Genomic DNA, 19750 nt, shown 5'->3' with positions numbered 1-19750 from the left:
GGTGCATCCATTGCGGCCTTCTAATAAATCCCTACTTTATTCTTGAACTGTCTAGCCTCTGCTCCAGGTCAGCCTTCACAATTCATCAGTTTCTGGTGACCCAGAGGGGACAGAAGGCATCAGTGGCACACACGGCAGCGGCAGCAGCTCTGTGAGGGGGCCGCCACCCCTTCACAGCCGCCCAGGCTGCGCACACCCGTCCGTGGCTGTGCAAACGTGCTGCCCACACGAAGTGCAACTCCACTGAAAGCACGGGCAGGAGCACGGTGTTAAAAACAAGTCCAGGCACACTGCGGGCTCTAGGAGTCCACGACGATCATGCTGAGGTTGTTGCTGAAGATGACCCTGCCGTCCTTGGTGCTGCTGCACTCGGGCTGCCGCAGGGCCGCCTGCAGCCGCCGCCGCAGCGCCGGCGGGGCCGTGCCCAGGAAGTTCTTGGTGCCCGTCAGGAAATCCATCATGCGGCCGCCCACCGCGTCCACCTCGCTGAAGCACTCGGTGATGTCCCAGCCCGAGGGCAGCTCGTAGACGCGGTGCTGCAGGCCCAGGCTCTGAAGCACCTCGGTGATGCCGCTGCAGGTGATGTAGTGGCCGCTGTCGGTGGCGGGCAGGCAGTCCCTGTGCTTCTTCCACAGGCTGGCCCAGCCGCTGCTGTCTGCCGGGGCACCAGGGAAGGTTATTTGGGCAAAGCCAAGGCAGTCAAACACTGGTTCATCAACTATGAAGTGAGCTGGAAAAGCTCCCTCACTGCCTGCTCGGCCCTTGACGGGCAGGAGGAGAGTTTTCTCCCTACGCATAAATACCCACGCCTCATAAAACCCTGCTTTCCCTCAGCCCTGCCTCCAAAAGTGTCCTGTTTAAAGGAAACTCCTAAGAGATGCCTCCAGCACTGAATTTGCCCAGAAGGAAGGGTACACACAGAGGTACCAATGTGCTGAGCCTGAACATCCCGTGCTACCTCTTAACTGTGCCTTGGCCAAAGCAGTGCAGATTTTTCACACCTCAAACCTCAATTATAAGTGTTCATTGAACAATATATACCTCAAAAACACAGCAAGGGAAACAGCCTACAGGCAATGTGAGAGGCAGTTTTTATGGGGAACATGGAAATTTGTTCTTTATCCACCACACTGGGAGCTGGGGATTCATGAATGGCACAAGTGATGAAACACTCAATTCTTTTAAGAAGTGCCATCATGTTGTGCCCCTTTTTCCCTGTCCTGCCATAAAGCCTGAAGCTCTCAGCAGCATCTGCTGTCCTTCTGGGCTCTGTACAAAGAGCCCTAAGGATGAGTCCACCCAGAGCTCAGGTTGTGTTTTTCCAGTGCTGCTTTCACCATGAGGAAGGATGGTGAAAGCATCCTCATTCATAGACAGCCACACTTCTCTCTACTACCTCAATTCCATAAGCAGGGAAGCAAGGGCACAAAGGCTGTGCCTAAGTGGCCCCATCAGACACTGGGCCCCAAGGCTATGCCCAAGATTGCATTCTCCATATGAAATTCAGCATTTTTAAAAATTATTTACTATAGAATATGCAGCACTGACATCCCCAGATAAATATCTGTGGCTCTCAAACTTCAAATCTCTTCAAAACTCCAGCAGTGGAGAAGAAAAAAAAAACAAAAAACGAAAACCAAAAACAAACAAAAAACCCAAACAAACAAAACCCCAAAAGCAAACAAACAAAAAAACCCACCAATACAATGTCTCCCTTACCTGACAAAATTATGATCAGGAGTTTACCATGATGGTCAAGGCAGCTGTGGAAAAACTTGATAGTACTGCGAATATCCTCCACACGGTACAGCATCTAGAAGAGCCAGTGGCACACAGCCATTATTCCTCCTCCATAGTGCAATGACCCTCCAAAGGCTTAAACTCTTTCTCTTAGAGGTGTTTTAAATTCTGTTCCAGATGCTTCCCAGCCTTTCCTGATTCCACATGCCCATTTAGGGACACCTCACAGCACTGAGCATTGCCAGCTTTGGTGTTTGTAGAGCTTCTGCAGGATTGCTGTGGGAGAGCAGTGCTCAGCTCTGGTCATAAATTCAAGCAGAGAGCAGAACTGGAGGGGGCAGTTAAATCCAATAGCCCTGTGTTAAAGCAATGGCCATTACCTGGATCATATGGATGAAGTCAAATTTCTTATGTGTGCCTCTCTCCTTCACCTGCTGTTCATACTCCAAGGAAGTGAGCTGGTGCCAAATAAAAGAAACATTCTGCAGGTCTGGAGCTCGATTCACCAGCTCTGTTTCAAAAAGTAGAAGAAAATCCTGAATTTCATAAAATAGCAAAAAAACTCATCATTCAAATGGATGGTCCTTGCTATAACCCAGGCAGCAGGTGTAGCCTTACCTTTGTAAGCTGCCACGTGCTGTGGGTTGGGCTCCACAATCTCATTGTCAATAAAGACCCCTGGGTGCACAGCCTGCAGTATCCTGATCATTTTCAAATCCTGCTCACCTATTCAATAAACACAAAGCAGGTAAATGCAATGGAAGGATGCACCAGCCACCACTCCTGCCAGGAAATCCCCCAGCAGAAGCGAGGCATGTTCTGCTTTGTGGCTCATGTAGCAGAGCCTGCTGATACTCCTACCATGGTACTGAACTGCTCAGGCTGACACAGAGGTGCAGAGGAGCCTGAGAACAAGCAGATTAGCAGCAGCACAGAAACCTGCTAATGGCAATACCCTGGGTCGTGGGACAGACAGGCCAAAAGAATCACAGCTCACTGTTTACAAAAATAACCACAAAACTGTTTTCAACAATCCTACAAAGGCTGAATGGGTGCAAGGAGGCAGCTGACACAGCTGTGACACAGCCCCAGCACCTGGGGAACTGATCACAAGAGAAATGACCCACTGACATGCAGAATCCTGGATCCTCCCTCTTTGGGGTTTGTCCACATGGCCTCAGCCCAGGGCATCAATTAACTGATGGTTATCTTGGAAATGCAGGTAGAGACTCGCATATTTGTGTGGAAGTGCCCTGCAAATTTAGCTATTGGTGCTCCTGTCACTCTGGAGGAGAAAGCAGCAGTCTGTCCTCCTGTTCTGGGAAATTTCCAGCCTCCTTTGAGGTGATGCAGGTCATGCTGCTTATTTCCCAGAAATGCCAAGTGTATGAGTCCCCCTGGATCACTTCAAACTATGTAAATAAACAGCACATGTGACCACCTTGATGAGACCTCTGCAAGAATCCTGTCTGTAGCTGATGGTGGGGCCTAAAAATAGCCCTGGCCTTGCAAATGTCACACAGAGAGGTCTTGACACGAGACCCTGCATCCTCCCTGCTCTTTCAGCTGAGGTACCAGCCACAGGAAGAGCTGTCATCCTTGGCAGGTGCTGCAGTACACAGAATTCAGGGGAGGAAATATCAGCCATGCCAGCACTACTGGGACATCCGAGGAAGGAGGAGTCTTTTGAAGTGAGAAAAACAAATACCCCAGGCCCGTGAGGAATGCGGTGGCAGCAGGGCAGGGCTGGCCAAAGGCTCAAGGGAGGAGGCTGAGGCTGCGTCCATTGGAGGTGCTGGGACCAGTATTGCTGACAGGAAGGCAGATCCCAATAGCCAGCAGATGAATCATTAGTGACAGTGTGCAAGTGCCTGGTTTGGGGAGCAGCAGCCCTCAGAGCTGCCTGCAGGCTTGGGCAGGGCCAGAGGCAGAGCATCACTGCCCCATGCCCTGGAGCCACTGATGGAGGCAAATGGGTGCACCTACAGCAGGTGGGTATCTTAAAAGCTGCTAAAGTTTGGAGTTTTTTTCACTCCACCTCTGTAAAATTCCTTAATGCAGTGTTTGCAGGTAATAACATCTTCAACCAGTAAAAACAAGCAATAAAAGAACAGCACTCTAGGGCAGGAATTTCTCTGCTGTAGCTTTCCCTGCCAGCAACAACCCCCCAGCACTGACCACAGCAAGGCTGGGACAGGACTGGAACCTCTCTGCAACTGGAAAGTTCCAGCTCAGAGTTCAACCAGCCACGAGGAAACATGGGGTGAGTGAAAAAACGTGATTTGGAGCACAACAGAGGCTTTCAGGATGTGGAGTCGGCCACTAATCCCCATTAATATTTTCATCAACTAAACTAATTCTGAGGGCTCTGTGAAACCAGAGCCCACCTCTGAAAAGGTCAGGGATCAGATATAACCTTTTACTTGGTGCCATCCCAGCTCCCTCCCTGCCCAGCCCCAGCTCTTGCAGACGTGGGTGCAGGTCTGGACCCCTGTCCTGGCATCACCCAGGAAACACAAGGAATTTTAGAGAGTTTATTTTCCCATTAAAACCTCCTCTGAAGAGGACATAAGGAAAATTAAGGACGATGCTAAAAGTTCATTTCCCCCTTGTGCTTTTGTGGAGTCAGAATTTCTGTTTTATATTACTTAATGAAAATAGAGGGTAATTGAGAACTGAATCATTTCTTCCTGCTTGGTTTCTCATATGCTCCAACATATTCCCAGTTGGGGAAAACAATCAGATGCTAATTTTCTCTTACTCAGGAAAACAAAACCAAAAAAAGTGAGAAAAATGCTTTCATTTGAAAGTATTAGCACTTAAAATTCAGCTGAAAATACTTTTCAAAGGAGAAGTAAACTCTGACAAATCAAACCACTGCTTCTTTTCTCTACTCTTTATTTTCTCCCAGGTTCCCTAGGAGCAAAGTTGGCTGTTTCACCACTTTTTTGTTTTGTTTTTTTGGCTTTTTTTTAAACACAAATGCATTTAGAACAACTTTAAAGCTATTTTTCCAAAGGATAGGTTTCTCTCTGGGGAAAAATATCATTTGCAGTTAAACCCTACTTATCACTGGGTAAAAAACACAGCAGTAACAAAGAAACATGTCTTGAAAAAGCTGGTGCAGGTAATGGTTGTGGCCAGGTGGTTTTGCACTGCTGAGAGCAGGGCACTGCCCAGCCTTGGCCTCTGGGATCCCTAAAATCAAAGCAAAGGGAGACATCCCTTCAGGGGGGATAGTCTAAGGCAGGATTTGGGGTGGAAAGAACCTCTCCAATGTCTCTAATTCCCTCCAACAAGGTTTGAAGATGCTCTTGTACCTAGCCAGAAGGAGGAGTCCTTGCTTTGAGGCAAATGAAGTCAGGTGGGAGTCGCCAAGAGGGAGAAACTGAGATAAAATCACACATTTCTCACTGCCCAGAAAGATCTGAGCAGCAGTGTTTCAGAAGGGAGATGGAGGGGGAAGGAAGAGAAGGAGCACTGCTCTTATCCCAGCTCCACTCCTCCTTCTGCCCTTCTGTGCTTCAGTGGGCAATGCTGCCATTAATGTCTGAGGAATCTTCAGTGCCCAATTTTCCAGCATCTCCTTCTGCTGCCCACAGGTCCCCCTGTGCCACATCCCCAAACTCCTCACCTGTGCCACTCCCAACTCCCAGAACACTGAGGGTCGATTTTCCAGTGCCCAGACTGAAAGGATAAATACACGTATAGACAAAATTATATACACATATAAATAAAATTACTTAATCATACTGCGTCACACCACTTCATGTTTTCATTCTTACAACCTGGAAATTTTCATGTTATGCACATGAATTGGGACAGAAATTTGATCACCCCTTTTGAGCCTGGTGATAAGCAGCATGGCTCAGCCAGCTCATATTTCAAAGTGCAGTAGGCATCACGGTGCAGAGTTTCTCACCCTTTGCCAAGGAGATTTCTTCAGGCTGTGGCTGGCAAAAAAAGCCTCTGGGAAGCCCAGGGCAAAAGGGGCTGTCCCTGACTGGGATGGCACTGCTGGGGAAGCAGGGACAAGGTGAGCTGGGGAAAACCTCAGCAGCCTCAGGAGGGAATATTGGATATAAATACTCAGAAAAAGCAAAATCATGAAGCTATTCAGGAGACTGGAAATCATCTCTTATCAACATTAATCCTGGACTGAAATTAGGAGGAGGATCTGAATCGTCAATAATTTTTTACCTTAGAAAAATTGCTTATTAAAAGACTCCAGTCACATGCTTCCTAGCAGAATATTTAATAACAGCCAAGGGATTGAGTTTCCCAAGCACTGTCTCAGGAGGCACCAAAGAAATGATTCCAAGGAATGGGATGAGCAGCAAGTCCTGAAGTGTGTGAGCAGTCCAGGGGCCTTAGCCCTAAAGAGGGTCAAGACCCTTTGATAAACCCAAAATCAGCATCATAGAAAGCCACAATTTTGTCCATGATTTAAATTCACAATTAAAATTTCTTAACATAATCTTTGATGATTATTATTTTATTGTTTATTATATATATATATATATATATATATAAAATATGTTCTGTAGAATAAAAATTTGCCTGCGTAAAATTTTTTCTCAATGGAGAAAAACACAGTTCCTCTAACATCCAAAAATTACCCAGATTTGAAAGGACTTTCTTGTGCTTTGGATCTAGGCTGCTCTGAAGCTGTCTGCAGTTATCCAGCCTTAAGATATTACATCAATACTTTACAAAACTGATTTTCATTTGGTACTTAAGCAATGCAAATCGACTTAGGATAGAAATAAGGAGGTCTTAGGGGATTGGGAAAACCATGAATTAGCCACAAGGAGAGAATTAGAGATGTGTTTTTGTTTGGATGGATGTGCAAAAGCAGGGAGAGAGCACAAGAGAGCATTCTTTTAGGGGAAAAAAAAAACAAAACCAAAAAAACCCAATGTTAATCCTCAGAAAATCAGCTAATGAAAAGAGATTGACATGAGAATAAGATCTTGAGTCTTTTCTTAACATAAGCTGAGGCAGCACAGTGTGTTAATTGAAACAGCACTTACTCTGGAGTCATTAAACAGAATATCCTAAAAACCACGAGTAGGAGACTTAAAACTGAAAAGCATTTAAAGTTCATTCCTGCCCCCAAAAAAGTTTTTGCTGACTCCCAGGATAACAGATGTCTTTCCCACCTCAGGGGAAGTGCTCCTTACCCAGCCACGATGGTGGGCATTTGCTCCCTGTTGAACTCATCCATGCACTGGTGCTCTGTTGAGTGCTCCAAGAATGCCTTAAAGGCCTCCACATACTCCTCAGCTGTGAGGCTTCTCATGGCAGGGATCATGTAGAGCTCTTGGGAAACAAACAGGGGCTGCATGTTAGAGGCTTTGGGGCATGTGGAGGGTCAAAGCACTTACCTCATGGGAGAAACCCAGCCTAACCCAACAGGAGCCAGGGATTTGGGAAAACAATGCAGAGGATGCACTTTCCAAACTGTTCACTCTCAGGGTTACAAAAATTATTCTTGGGCACCCTTTGACATCAGCATGTTTGCTAAGTGACTCATCATTACAGGACAGCCTGAGGAAAATTCCTCCAAAATGTTTAGCCAGATGTGGGGGGCTCTGTGTTGCAAGGGATGGAACTGGGGGGGTTTTCTGGAAAACTAAAGAAAAGGTGGAGGGACTCACATGGTGGCTCCAAACCTGTGGCCACCAGTGGTGCCCATGCTGGACAGAGTGACTGAGAGGGGCAGCTCTGGGCACACCTCCCAGGAGGGGCAATGCAACACAAACACTGCCACCTGCAGCTGAAGCAAAAATAGTCCACCCTGTGCATCTCACTGGTGCCTCTGGACAGCGTGGGACAGAAATGGGCTGCCAGAGAGGGGAGTTCCCTGCTGGGACCTGCAGCTCGTGGCCAGCAGGGCAACTGATGGCAAAACATGTCACTGAATGGGCTCCTGTTCAAATGTGGGTGACTGACACCAAGATCTCTCTCTCTGAGCCAAAACCTGGGATACTCAAGGGGTTCCAAGCAATTATTGCAAAGTCTCCCTTTCCTGCTGTCCCATCCTAAAGGCAGGGCAGCTGCCAGGGCTCAGGCTCTGGCCAGCTGCTCAGGGCTGAGGAGCAAAGGCAGGACTAAGGGAAGGTGCCCTGCTGTGCTGGGTCTGTCTCAGATCAGTGCTGAAAAGGCATCATTCAATGGGGGAAAATCAGCTATTCCTCTTAAATGAAATGAGGATGAAGGACAGGGCTTGGCAAAATATCTTCATCCTCATTTTTGCCTTTCAAAGAGTTGCATTTTTATCACCTGCTTTTAGTCACCACTAGTAAGAGAATCATGTATGTCTCATCCAGGACACTGCAATTTCAAATTGAATGGCTCTGCTGTTTCCAAAAACTCATGTCCTTGGCAGCTGTGTTTCTGGTCCAGCCCCATTGGAGGTAAAGATATCAATGTCTATCCTCAACAATTTGAACTCTACCTTAACAGAAACCTGAATTGCACTCAGTTTACCATCCTGCTTCTTTGTCTTTTTTTTTTTTTTAAACAATCTCTAACTCCAAAAGAATTAAAACCTGTTTGTAGTGATAGCAACCTGAGTAGGCATTTTACTTTCATTCCTTTTTTCTTTTTTTTTTTCTTCCAAATACCTGAATTATCATGTGGTGTTGTCAGAATCTCTGCTTCAAAGTTCATGCTGGGGAAACTATTCCTGTAAGGAAAGTATAGCACTTCAGTTATTTGAAGAACCTGTATGTTTTTTTGAAGCTGCACTGAAAATGCAGAACAAAGGGAAAATGCTCCAGGACGAACTTTCCTATGCTGATAATCCATAATTTATTTTGTTCTTTTTTACTAGAGAAAGCCAAAACTTCTTTGTAGCTGATCATAGCCATAGAATCCTAGAGTCAATAAAAGAGTTTGGGTTGGAAGGGACCTCAAAACTCATCTCATTCCAATCACCTGCCATGGGCAGGGACACCTTCCACTATCCCAGGTTGTTCCAAGCCCTGCCAAAGCTGGCCTTGGACACTTCCAGGGATGGGGCAGCCACAACTGGCCACTGCTCCAGTGTTTGCCTGAGATGTGCTGTGGAGGTTTTCATACCCCTGCAGAACCGTAGCAGTTCAGTCATTGCAGCTGAAGGCATCAGACTGAAATTTTCCTTTCTTCATTTTCCTTTGACAATGTGCCTCATATATAAAACAAGGATGAGGCAAAAAGGAAGGGATGCATTTAAATTGGAGCAAGGACCTCACTTCAGCCAAGACAGGCTTGGGATGAGGCTCTCTGTACAAAGGGAAGAGTCACCTCCTGGGTAATCACATTTCGAGATGCACAGCAAGTCTTGGGGGTGATATCCTTTATAATGTGTTTAGACACACCAAGGCTTTGCTGTGAGAAAATGCCTCAAGGCAGGCAGGGATAGCAGATCCCAGCCCAATAGTCTCCTCTGCCAAGGATAAAAATCCCAAGAGAAGATAAAAACAAGGCAGCAAGTGGAAAAATAAAGAAGGGAGTTTGTAAAGAAGCTTTGAGATACAAATATGTAGGGACCATGCTGTCCATGTGGCAGGGAAGTGGCCACGTGCAAATACTGCACTGCTTTGGTCAATGAGGGCAAGAAAATACTGAGAGGTCCTGGAAGTCTGACACTGGGACACTTCCAGAGTCCTGCAAGAGCAGCTGATTTCGTCTGAGTTCAGTGCCACAGTCATGTAACTCATGTCCATGGGGTGTGTCTCTCTTCCACCCACCCCGACCTCCCCTCTCCCCTGGAAAGAGCTCTCAGGAGCTCATCAGGAAGAGGCCAGAACCAGCCCACCTCCATCATCTCCAGCTTGGCTGCAGGCCACTCCCTCCAATTTCCACTCAACCCTCCAACCTCTTCCATCTCTGCCCACCACAACCCCCAGAGAGTTATTCTGTCCCCCGAGCTGGGTGAGCCCAGCAAGGTGCTTTTCAGAGTAAATCTCCCACTCAAATGCTGAAGGGTAGCATGGCTTTTCCTCTGCAGGGAGGAACAGTTCGAACATGAATTCCATTTCTGACAGGTCAAATGTTTCTAGCCATGCCAGGAGACCTGCCAGGGGACCTGAACAGACTTCAGCACAAGCATTCACCAGCACAGATGCCAAGATCTCTTCCACTGACACTTCTGCCATTTCTCCCGGCAGGGGTTAGATTCTGAGACTGATTAACACTTGTTGCTGGGAAGGTGAAACAGGAACAAATGGACTTCCTCTAAAATCTGCTTAAAATCCAGAGCAGATCCTAAAACTTGCAAATAACATTTTGGGCTGGTTCTGGTCCCCCAACACCCAGGACTAAGGCAGGGACTGGCAGGGAGCAGGATGCCCACGGGCAGCTGGTCCTGCCACAGCTCCCAGGTTAAACCTCTTCCCTCTGTGAGCAGAGCTGGGTGCAATATGGACAGCAGCTGCAGGGAAGTCACGTTACTGCTTTAGGTGATGCAGCCTCTTTAGTTGGAAAAGTGTTTTCTAGGAAGACAAACTGCAAGAATATCTTCATAACTCATAAATGTCATTATTCCTAAACTTAAGCTGTGGAGGGGCTAAGGGGGAAATATTCCCAGGCCACGGGCACATCTGCTGCTCCTCCCACCTCCCGCACACCCATCTGTGACACAGAGCCAGCAGGTGGGGAACGCCATCCCGCTTCTGCCAGTACCTCTTCAGCTCCGGAGCCGGCTCCATGCTGGCTGGATGCTGTGCAGAGGGTCCTCGTGGGTCCGGACACGGGGCTGCGCTGATATCAGATCCTCGTGGGTCCGCACACGGGGCTGCGCTGATGATCCTGATCGTGGGTCCGGGTCGCTGCGGTTCCGTGACCGGCAGCGGGGCCGGGGCCGGGCTCAGCCAGGCCAGGCCAGCATGTCCCGGACGGCACGGCTCGGCTCGGCTCGGCTCTGCCGGACCTGTGGGGACAGCAGCGTCACCGGGGCAGGGACAGGGGGAAACCCGAGCCCCGGAGGCAGGAGCGGGAGCCGGGGCGGGCAGAGCGTGTCCTCATGGAGCGGGGCAGACACGAGGGACACCCTGGGACTGCCGAACCTCCGGAGCCTGAGGGGTGTGAGCCGGGCGGAGCGGGGACCTTTCCGTCCCTTTTTAATGAGCTGTGAGCCCGGTCTGTCTGCCCTGCTCGGGGCAGGAGGGAGGGAGCGCTTCCCTGCATCCTTGCCGCTGCTGCCTGCGAGATGCGCTGGAAGATCGCTGCCTTCCCCAGGGATCAGAGGAGCTCCTTGGCTGCCCGGACACCTGAGCAAGTGATTTTTCCGTCTGTCGCTCAGGGGGAAATAGTGGCAGAAATTCTAGCGAGGACTGCAGCCCCGGCAGCCTGGCACCCCCTGTCCTGCCCGACGAAAGGGACAGGGGGAGCGAGCCCAGCCTGCTCACTCTGCTTGTTAAGCCGCAGGGATTAGAAAGCAAGGAAACATTTTTGGGGACAGCTATCCAGGCCAGAGGTGGCTGAGGGACCCCACGAAGATGCAGTGATCATTGTTTGAAATACAGAAAATCCTGGGTGCTCCCTGCACTTGCCTCTGGATTTTTCCCCTAGCTTCACCCACAGAACTGGTGCTCATATTGCCTGAAATCTGATAACATGAATGTAAAAAAGAAAGGACATAAAAACTTTATATTTCCAAGGGAGGTCCACTGGTGGGAAAAGCAGCATCAGGATCCTCATCACTCCCATTGCCTGGTGACAACAGGTAGAACAGACTGAGCAGATAAAACCTCCCACCTTGCTGAGACCCCCCAGAAAACCTCCTACCCCACACAGCTCCCCTAGACCAGGGACCTCAGGTGGAGATGCTTCACCATCAAGTGACCTGCCTTGGTTTGCACTAGATGTGGCTTCCAGATGGATTTAAGTTATCCACCTCAAGGCAGGTCCACATTAAGCTAGAAACAACTGCATTGCTACTCTTCAACAAAATATTCAATATATTCCAGGTGAGGAAAAACCAGAACCTCTTTGCTAGGTCTAAAGTGCACCTTTGGCTCCTGGTGTGACTGCTGGGGCAGTGATCTTACATCAGTTCATTCAGTCCCTCAGCAGTCCCACCAGAAATTCCATCCCAGACACCAACGTGATGCGCCTGGAGCATCCCAGCCGAGCCCCAAGCACTGCCCCAGCAGCAGCCTCGTATCCCTCAGCCACCTCTGCCTTGTCCCAGTGTCACTCTGACCCCCAGCCCCCGTGCCAAAGCCAGGGTGGGCACCCCGCGGGTCCCACAGGATGCCCTACCTCCCGGAGTGCGCAGACACGTCCAGCAGCCTGGAGCTGCCAGCCCTGCAACGGGGGAGCCTCCTTGTACACCCACGGGTGCTGCTCCCTCCCCGTGTCCCTGAGCCCCCCCGAGCCAGCATTAGGCTCCGAGAGCAGCCTTTGTTCTGGCCACAACAAGGGCACATTGTGGGCAGTGCCCGCTGGCAGCGGTGCCCTCGGAGGATGTCCCTCTGCCAGCCCTGCCCGCCGTGCTCTGCCCAGCTCGTGACTCAATCCGCTCCCAGCCCTGTGTGCCCTGCCAGCTGAAAAAGCTGATTTTTGCTCACTGAGAGGGAGGGTGGCTGCAGGCAGAGCTGGGCTGCATGGGGAGGAAAACAAAGCCACTGTGTTTGCTCTGCAGCTCCCGAGGTCGGTTTGGGGCTGATCCTGCAGAAATGGGTCATCCACTCTCCCCAGGGCAAGCCTGGCTGAGGCTGGTGCTGCCCATGGCCTGAGCCCCTCTCATTTTCCATCTCTATCAGCCCACCACAACAAGCTCAGACCTGCATCTCCAGGCAGGAAAGCCCGGGTTTGACATCAAATTTCCATGAATTTACTTCTAAATAGCAATCAGCTTTGAGGCTGATGATTGTCAGGGAGGTCCTTGGCATTTTTAGAATGTTGATGGCAGAAGGTTTAGGAGTAAATGGTTAAGGCCCCTTCCAACCAAAACCAGTGTATGATTCCATTTGTACTACTTTGTTTTTTGAGACTCTTCCAAATCAAACAATCGATTAAAGCTCAGATAATGTAACTCTGATTTTCCTGTAACTCTGATTTTCCTGTAACTGATTTTCCTGTAACTCTGATTTTATTGTGAGCAAAGCCCTTCTGTAGCAGTTTCCTGTTTTAATGAAAATGTTTTCATCAGTCAGATATTTTCAGTTTTCTAGACAAATCCTCTCAAGTACTGTAGTTTCTGTACTCTCCCAGGTGAAATATTTCATGCAAACATGTTATTCTCCATCAAGCAAATTCTGGTAGAGAGAAGGATAAGCAGCAATTCTGTAGCACCCATTTTTCTGACAGTTAAAAACAAGATTTCTAATTAAGGGAAGAAATGTTGTTTTTCTTTAATCCTTTAATCCTGGGCAGCAGTAGATTTTGGACTTTGAGCAACAGTATTTTTTAAAATATGTTTATATAGGATATTTTCCTATGGGAAAAAGAACATAATTTCTGATAAATACTGAAGAAAAGGCACTGCAGAAGCAGAACCCATCCCTCCCTGGGAGCAGCAGCCCTCACTGCTGCTGGGCTCCAGACATATTTCTATTTAAGCTCCCCAAAAACCTCAAGTATTTGTGTCTTGGTGCTATTTTTTATTTATTTTTTTTTTAACACAACCTTTCCTGCCTCTTTATAAAAGCCTGGATCCTGGTACAGCTCTTCCAGACCTTTTAAAATGACCCTTTCCAACCCATTTGACTAGAGGTCCTAACTCATGTAGTTGTAATTACAGAGCCAAGGCAAGGGCAGGGGGGAAGCCTGCAAAAAAGGCTCTTTGATTCAAGGTGAGGACCAGCTTTGCTCTACAACCCACCCAGTATTCAAAAAATATGTCTTTGAGAGCACAGACAGATATGGTAAAATGTGACTTTCACCCCTCAAAAACTCACAAGTCTTCAGCCAGGAAAACACACTTGAAATTTAAATTTCTGCGGCTGTACCTGTGCTGCTGCCAGTAGCATGAGCAGGATTAAACACATCCAACAGGAACAGCACTCCAAAACAGGGATATTTGCAGATCCTGCTGTACCAAAACATGAGGAATTGCCAGCAAAAGAGATTTTGTCCCTAGCTCAAAGTCAGCAGGGCAAATAGTGAGGCTGGAGACTGGTCTCTGAGAGATTTTTGTGGTTCAAGAGGATGAATTGAGGGGGGCAGGAAATGAAGGATCAGAATTTAAATTATTTTTGCTCACCTGCTAGTAAAGCAAGGCTGAGCCCAGCCATCACACCCCATTTGAACTGAAGGGATCTGAATGCTCCAAGCAGCCAAAGCATCCCAGGAAAAGCCGCTCTGCCAGGCAAAAATGTGTTAGAAAAATTGGAATATCTCTTGGAATGTACATAGGATGATGAGCCACATTTCCATGGGGAAGCAGAGAGAAGCAGTGTAAGAGTGGGCCTGAGCCAGTGGGGGACGCTCACCTTTCACAGGCTTTGGCTGTTCTGTGAACATTTCTGGTCTGTCCACTCTTAAAAAGAGAAACCTCAGCTAAATTCACTCTTCTTTGACAGAATGAGACGACTGGGGATAAAAGCATCATATAGTCAACCCAGGCCACTGGGCCAAAGCTTCTTTTCCATTGGCGTTCTGTCATCTCTCAAACCCTGAGGAACATTTACACAAACAGATAAACCCAGCACCTTTGGCACATGGAATTTAGCAATGTGCATTTGCATAGCACAGTAGAGCAGGTCCCAACCAGGCACTCCGGATTTATTTTACCCAGAGCCACTAGATGGGGATGCAAGGACACTTTTCTGCTCTTTGCTATGCCTGGATCCCATCACGTTGAGCTGGAGCTGCCCTTTCCCACTCACCGGGGCTGCTGTTGTCTTTCCTTTTTCTCTTTAGCAGCTGACAGAGGTCATTTGGAAACTTATCACTCGCTGAGTTCTCATCCTGCAGGGATCAGGCCTCAGGCAGCAGTTATGGTGCAATTGCTTCTTGCTGAATATTATTCCCTGCTCCAAGACTTAGGAGGAGAAAGGGTTTGCCTTTCAGTTTGTGGATTAGCCTTCTTTTATAGGCTGTGGAAAGAAAAGGTACTTGAGATTGAACACAGGGGAGAAAATGGTATTCAGCAAACTGGTAATCTCTGAAAATGTCCATACTTTGGAGCAGTTAACTGGGGGGAAAAGCCAGGAGATTTCCTCCATAGTCAAATCTCTGGGTATTTTTTTTTTTGTTTGTTTCTCCTCTTTTGAAATCCACAGTTGCCCTAAGAATAAGCAAGACAAAATCAGGAGCATTGGTTTGGCAGAGGCTTAGGCAGGACCAGCCCTGCTCTCCAGGACAGGATCCCTCCACAGAGGTGCCCCAGGAGCACATTTAGGCTGCAGGGGTCCCTGCAATGCATCAGGAATGCTGTGGCAGTGAGGAGGGCTCCAGCCCTACAGTAATTGTCAGCTCTGGCCTCCAGTCACCTCGGCCTTGTGCAGTGAGCACCCACTCTCACTATTTTATCTCAAGTGTCAGGATATTTGGTGCTTTTATTAATTCCCAGCTCCTGAAGTCAAGGTGAAATGTGGGAAAAAAAACTGAAAATGCTCTTCTAGGAAATATTTAACAGCAAAATTCCGGCTTTGGGAGTATGCTAAGGTACCCAAAATGCACTCCAGGCTTCAAAACACAGAAAATGCTTTGAAAGAAATCCAAAAATGGATTCATTTCAGAGCAATCTCATGAATGCTTTCAGTGGTTGGCAGGGAGGGAGAGTGGGTGTCAGGGTGTCTTTGCGAGTCTGAGAAAAAAGGCTCTGGTAAATACCCTGAAGGCAAATTATTCTTGTATCATAATAATCCATTCAGAAAAGTGGGAGAACAATTCAAATATTATCAAAATAAATGTCTTCCTTACTCCATATGCTCAAAATATGGAGCTGAAGCTGCCAGTTCATGGCAATCAGTGTTTAAGGGTTGGGAGAACAGAGGCACTGGGGACTGTTTGGTGTTTTCAGCTGGGTCTCCACTAATTGCCAAAACCAGATTGCTCTGCTTCATTAAACATGAACAGAAGGGCAGCTGCTTCTCCAGGGCCAGAGGGTGAGGGGGTTGCAGGGCCAGGGCTGGAGGAGCTCTGGGGTGGCAGCAGGGCCGTGTCCCTCCCTCTGTGCCTGGGACACCACGGGCTGCCCACCTTCCCTGCCAGGGCATTCCCAGCAGCTGCAGCAGGCACTGCACATTCCAGCTCTTCCTCCTCTGTGCTTTTCCCTCACTGCTTAGCAGTCTCCTCATGGTGACAACAGAATGTCTGTTTTCCAGGAACCCATTTTATGGATTAGCCATGGAAGGCACTTGCAGCCCTCCATAAAGCACGCTGACACGCTCTCTGGTGTATTCCCAACTCGACTGAAAAATTGATCAAAGCTGATAGAGTTACAGGGCCCTGTGTCCCTCTGCAATCTGCTGCTGTGCTGCTCAGCCCTTGCAGAGGCAGCAGAGCCAAACCCTGGGAGAACCCTGTGTGAAAAATGCACCTCCATCCTGCCCTTGGCCACGTGGGTGCTGTGCAGGATGTGTCTGCCCTCTCCTGGAGCCAAGCTCCCCCTGGCATTGTGGGGAGCCCCAAAATGCAGCAGGGAGTGCCAGCAGGGCCCCGTGCTGCCACGAGGCACTGACACCATGTGCAGTGTGCCAGGTGTCGCCACATTTCTCTTCACAGAGAAAAGCAAGGCACAATTCTTCCAAAGAATATTTCTGGGATTCACATTCTCTGAACCTCAGAGAAAGGAAAACACAATTCTTATCTTATTTGCTGTGCCTGTGTTGTGCCAAAGTAGAATGCAGCTGCATGGCATCCCATATTCTCCAGTTTTCTGCTGGAGGAGATGGGATGCCATGCAGCAGAGTTGGTTTCTACTGCAAGACCTCATCAAAGCCCTTTTCCTTTTCCTCCCTGCCTTCCAACTGCTCTTGCATTTGCTCACAGAGAATATCAGTCCCTTGAAGCACAGTCTGTGCCTCATTTCACCCCCAAATCTCCTGAGTTTTGGGAGGGCAGCTGGGTGTTGGGTGTGCTGTCCCTCCCCAAGCATCCTCTGGTGCTCCAGCCCTACAGAAACACTTCCTCCTTCTGTTTATTAATTACAGTTTGATTTCTGCTGCAATGCCAAATGAGCACTGAACAGCAAATCCAATCCCTGATTCAAAGAGCTTCCAAATGAGGGGTCAGGTGGGATACAAAGGATGTTAAAATAACTGACAAGGGATCAGAAGGGATGAGATAAAGGAGGAGATAAGGCACTCACCTCCAGTCTGAAATGTGCAGCCAGAGCCAAAATGCTCCTCACTGTGCTGTAAATGATCCCCACTCCCTGCACTGCCAAATTCAGGTCAATAACTGATCAATAAACACTCACAGACCAGTGCCAGGGCAGGAGCACAGGTCTCTGTGCTGCCTTCAGTCACACACAGCCCGCAGCAAATGGAGATGCCTGGCTTTTCACCTCTCTGGAGCCACAGTATCACTGAATTGTTTTGGTTGAAAACAACTCTTTAAGATCAAGTCCAGTGGCTAACTCTGCACTGCCAGACAATTAAACCATGTCCCCAAGCACCACATCTTTTAATGCCTCCATGGATGGTGACTTACAGCCTCCAACAGCTTTAGTTAGATATGGCTCTTAAGTTATGTCAAAATATTATCATATGGTTTTATCAGACAAAAAAGAAGTACAGTGATGACTAGTTTCAGCATAGGAAGCAAAGAGGTAATTTTAAAACTGTTTGTGTTCATGTGGATTCATATACAGGATATTCAAGAAAAATAGGGATTTTTTGCTGCAAGCATCAAGCACAGGCAACCTTCTGTCACCTTGCAAAGTGCTGGATGCTGTCCAGTTTCTAAGCTGTGTGCTGTTGTAACACACCTGAGCAGTTCATTTATGTTCACCTGAATCCTGACAAAAATAAAAGGATCTTCTCAGTGCTGTTTGCTCCCCTGCCATTCCCTCCAGCCATGACCAATTTCTGATGGCTTCTCCCTGTGTCCTGCCACCTGCACAGATCCACATCTGGACATCACATCTGCAGCACAGAGCAGATCCCTGCAGGCTCCCTGTCACTGTCTGGGGTGACCTTGGCAATAGAGGGCTGCAGGATCGGCCCCAGCACCCCTGGGAGGCCAAGTGGGCAGCATGAGCCCTGGACAGCATTAAGGTATTTAATATCTTCTCAGACAAGGGTTTGTCTGATATATTTGAATTATCATTACAGCAGCTGTGATTTTTATTGCACAAAGTCCTTCATGGCCACCAAGGTGATGACAGGTCCCGGTGGCTCCAGCTCCCCCATCCATCCTTGCTCTCTCAGGTGGTTGCAGAATCTCATTTCCTTCCCTCCCAGCCAGATTTTAGCCAGTCACCCCTGAAAGTTCTGACTGCTGAGGCAGAGGCTGGCCCAGGGCTCCAGGCAGGTGTGAGGAGTCACAGAGCACCAGCACCAAGCATTACATTGACCTCAATGTGTCAGGACCACAACTGCTTCAAAATCCCAGGGAACAAAAGCAAATGAGGCAGCTCTGGTGAAAGCTGGACCCCTCTGAGCTGAGCCACACTCTGTGCCATCCTGCCCATCCTGGCCCAGGCACACAGACGTCGTGTTTGCCCTCCTTGGGGGGACATTTCCCTCAGAGTGGATGTCCTTGATTGCCTGCACTCACATATTCCCCGGGGTGTGCATCCCAAACAACACTGCAGAGGCTCCTGGAGGTATCTCCTGCAGATTTTGTGCTTTTCTAAGAGTGAGGAGGGAAGGAGCTTGGTCAGCTCTGGCCCATTCCCATCTGCAGGATTTGGTGGGATTCCAAGATGTTACCAAACTCACACCTAAGGTTTCCATCTCTCTTCCTTCCCCTCCTTGCATGGTACAAATGTGAGAGAGCTTTCCTGAAGCAACAAAGATACTTTTGATCTTGATTACTAGCATCAGCTACAGGGAGAAAATTAGAATTCAGGATTTGTCACCAGCACTCAATTATTCAGCGTTATCAAGTTGTCACCAGGCCTTTAATTATTTTTCAGTTTATATCTAATTTCCCACACTATGATTGCTTTAGCAATGTTAAGGTAGATCTGCAACTGTAATGGGAAATGTCCAAGTCCTTTATGATGCTGGGGACTGGAAATGACAATGTTAATAAAATTCACACATCTCCTGTGCCACAAGCCCTCATCAATATAGTGTTGATCTGCAGTTGACATGCTATTTAATTATGCTCTTTTGGTACCAATAAACACTTAATAATATATTCAAAGTGAGTAAACAGGATATAACACTGACTGTGATTCTGCATCTATTTAAAGGCTGGGCACAAGACCATAAAATCTCACTTTCAAAGCCTTTCAGCGTTTGACTTTGCTTTTTGGACACTGGGAGCATCACTCTGTCCAGGGTATGTGCACCAAGCCATCGGTGTGTGCAGCCAGGACAGGGGTTGTGTTACAGAGGCTCACAGAGGATTCAGCAGTGATTAACACCAATTATGCAGATAGTTATCACCGTGTGCAGAGATCGTTTGTTTTAACACACCAGGCAATTTTGACTCATCAAAACATTATGCAAAGAAGGAAGCCGATTACAATGACAGAAACTCTCACAGACCTCACCAGGGCCAGCAAAGAGGCAATTTGCCAAGTTTCTCACCCAGTCCAGAGCACAAAACCAGTGGGGTCATTTCACCTGCTGTGGATCCTTGTCCAGGGGAGGCCCTGGGGAGCTTTTCCTGCTGCTGTGCAATCCATAACACTGGATCTCTGGGGGAATATACCAAACAGCTCTTTTCTCCTCTTTTCCCCCAAAAGGCTTTTAGCAGTCAGGGCCCTTTGCCTGTGATGAGCAGGGATTGAGGACACAGCAGTGAGCAGTCTGTCCATCCAGGCAGCTCCCAGACCAGTATCCAAACCTCCCCCAGCTCCCATTCCCACTTCAGCAGGCCCGGGGATCCCAGAGAAATGGGCAAAGCTTGGGCATTGCTGTGCACAATCCTGGTCCATATACCTGATGCACAG

The 19750-nt window shown here is 48.2% G+C and overlaps 1 protein-coding gene across 1 annotated transcript; it reads right to left on the bottom strand.

The window, feature by feature from the left end:
* Positions 1–299: 299 nt before the first annotated feature.
* On the bottom strand, positions 300–10436 carry LOC131560883 (carnosine N-methyltransferase 2-like). Its single transcript, XM_058809887.1, has 8 exons — positions 10411–10436; positions 8370–8431; positions 6924–7062; positions 5375–5427; positions 2359–2466; positions 2121–2251; positions 1720–1813; positions 300–655 (listed from the first exon to the last, which is right to left on the bottom strand). The coding sequence occupies exons 1-8, from the start codon at positions 10434–10436 to the stop codon at positions 300–302; spliced, it is 969 nt and encodes a 322-aa protein (XP_058665870.1).
* Between the last annotated feature and the right edge of the window lie 9314 nt (positions 10437–19750).

The sequence above is a fragment of the Ammospiza caudacuta genome, chromosome 8 (assembly GCF_027887145.1).
Source record: "Ammospiza caudacuta isolate bAmmCau1 chromosome 8, bAmmCau1.pri, whole genome shotgun sequence".
In the NCBI taxonomy this organism is placed as follows: Eukaryota; Metazoa; Chordata; class Aves; order Passeriformes; family Passerellidae; genus Ammospiza; species Ammospiza caudacuta.
This window is presented reverse-complemented; position numbering and strand designations above follow the sequence as displayed.

Coding starts and splice junctions, on each gene's coding strand:
- LOC131560883 (XM_058809887.1), bottom strand. CDS start 10,436: ATGGAGCCGGCTCCGGAGCTGAAGAG. Junction 2,467..5,374: donor GGGAGTTGGGAGTGGCACAG/GTGAGGAGTTTG, acceptor TTTATTGAATAG/GTGAGCAGGATTTGAAAATG. Junction 656..1,719: donor CCTGATCATAATTTTGTCAG/GTAAGGGAGACA, acceptor GTGCCCCGGCAG/ACAGCAGCGGCTGGGCCAGC.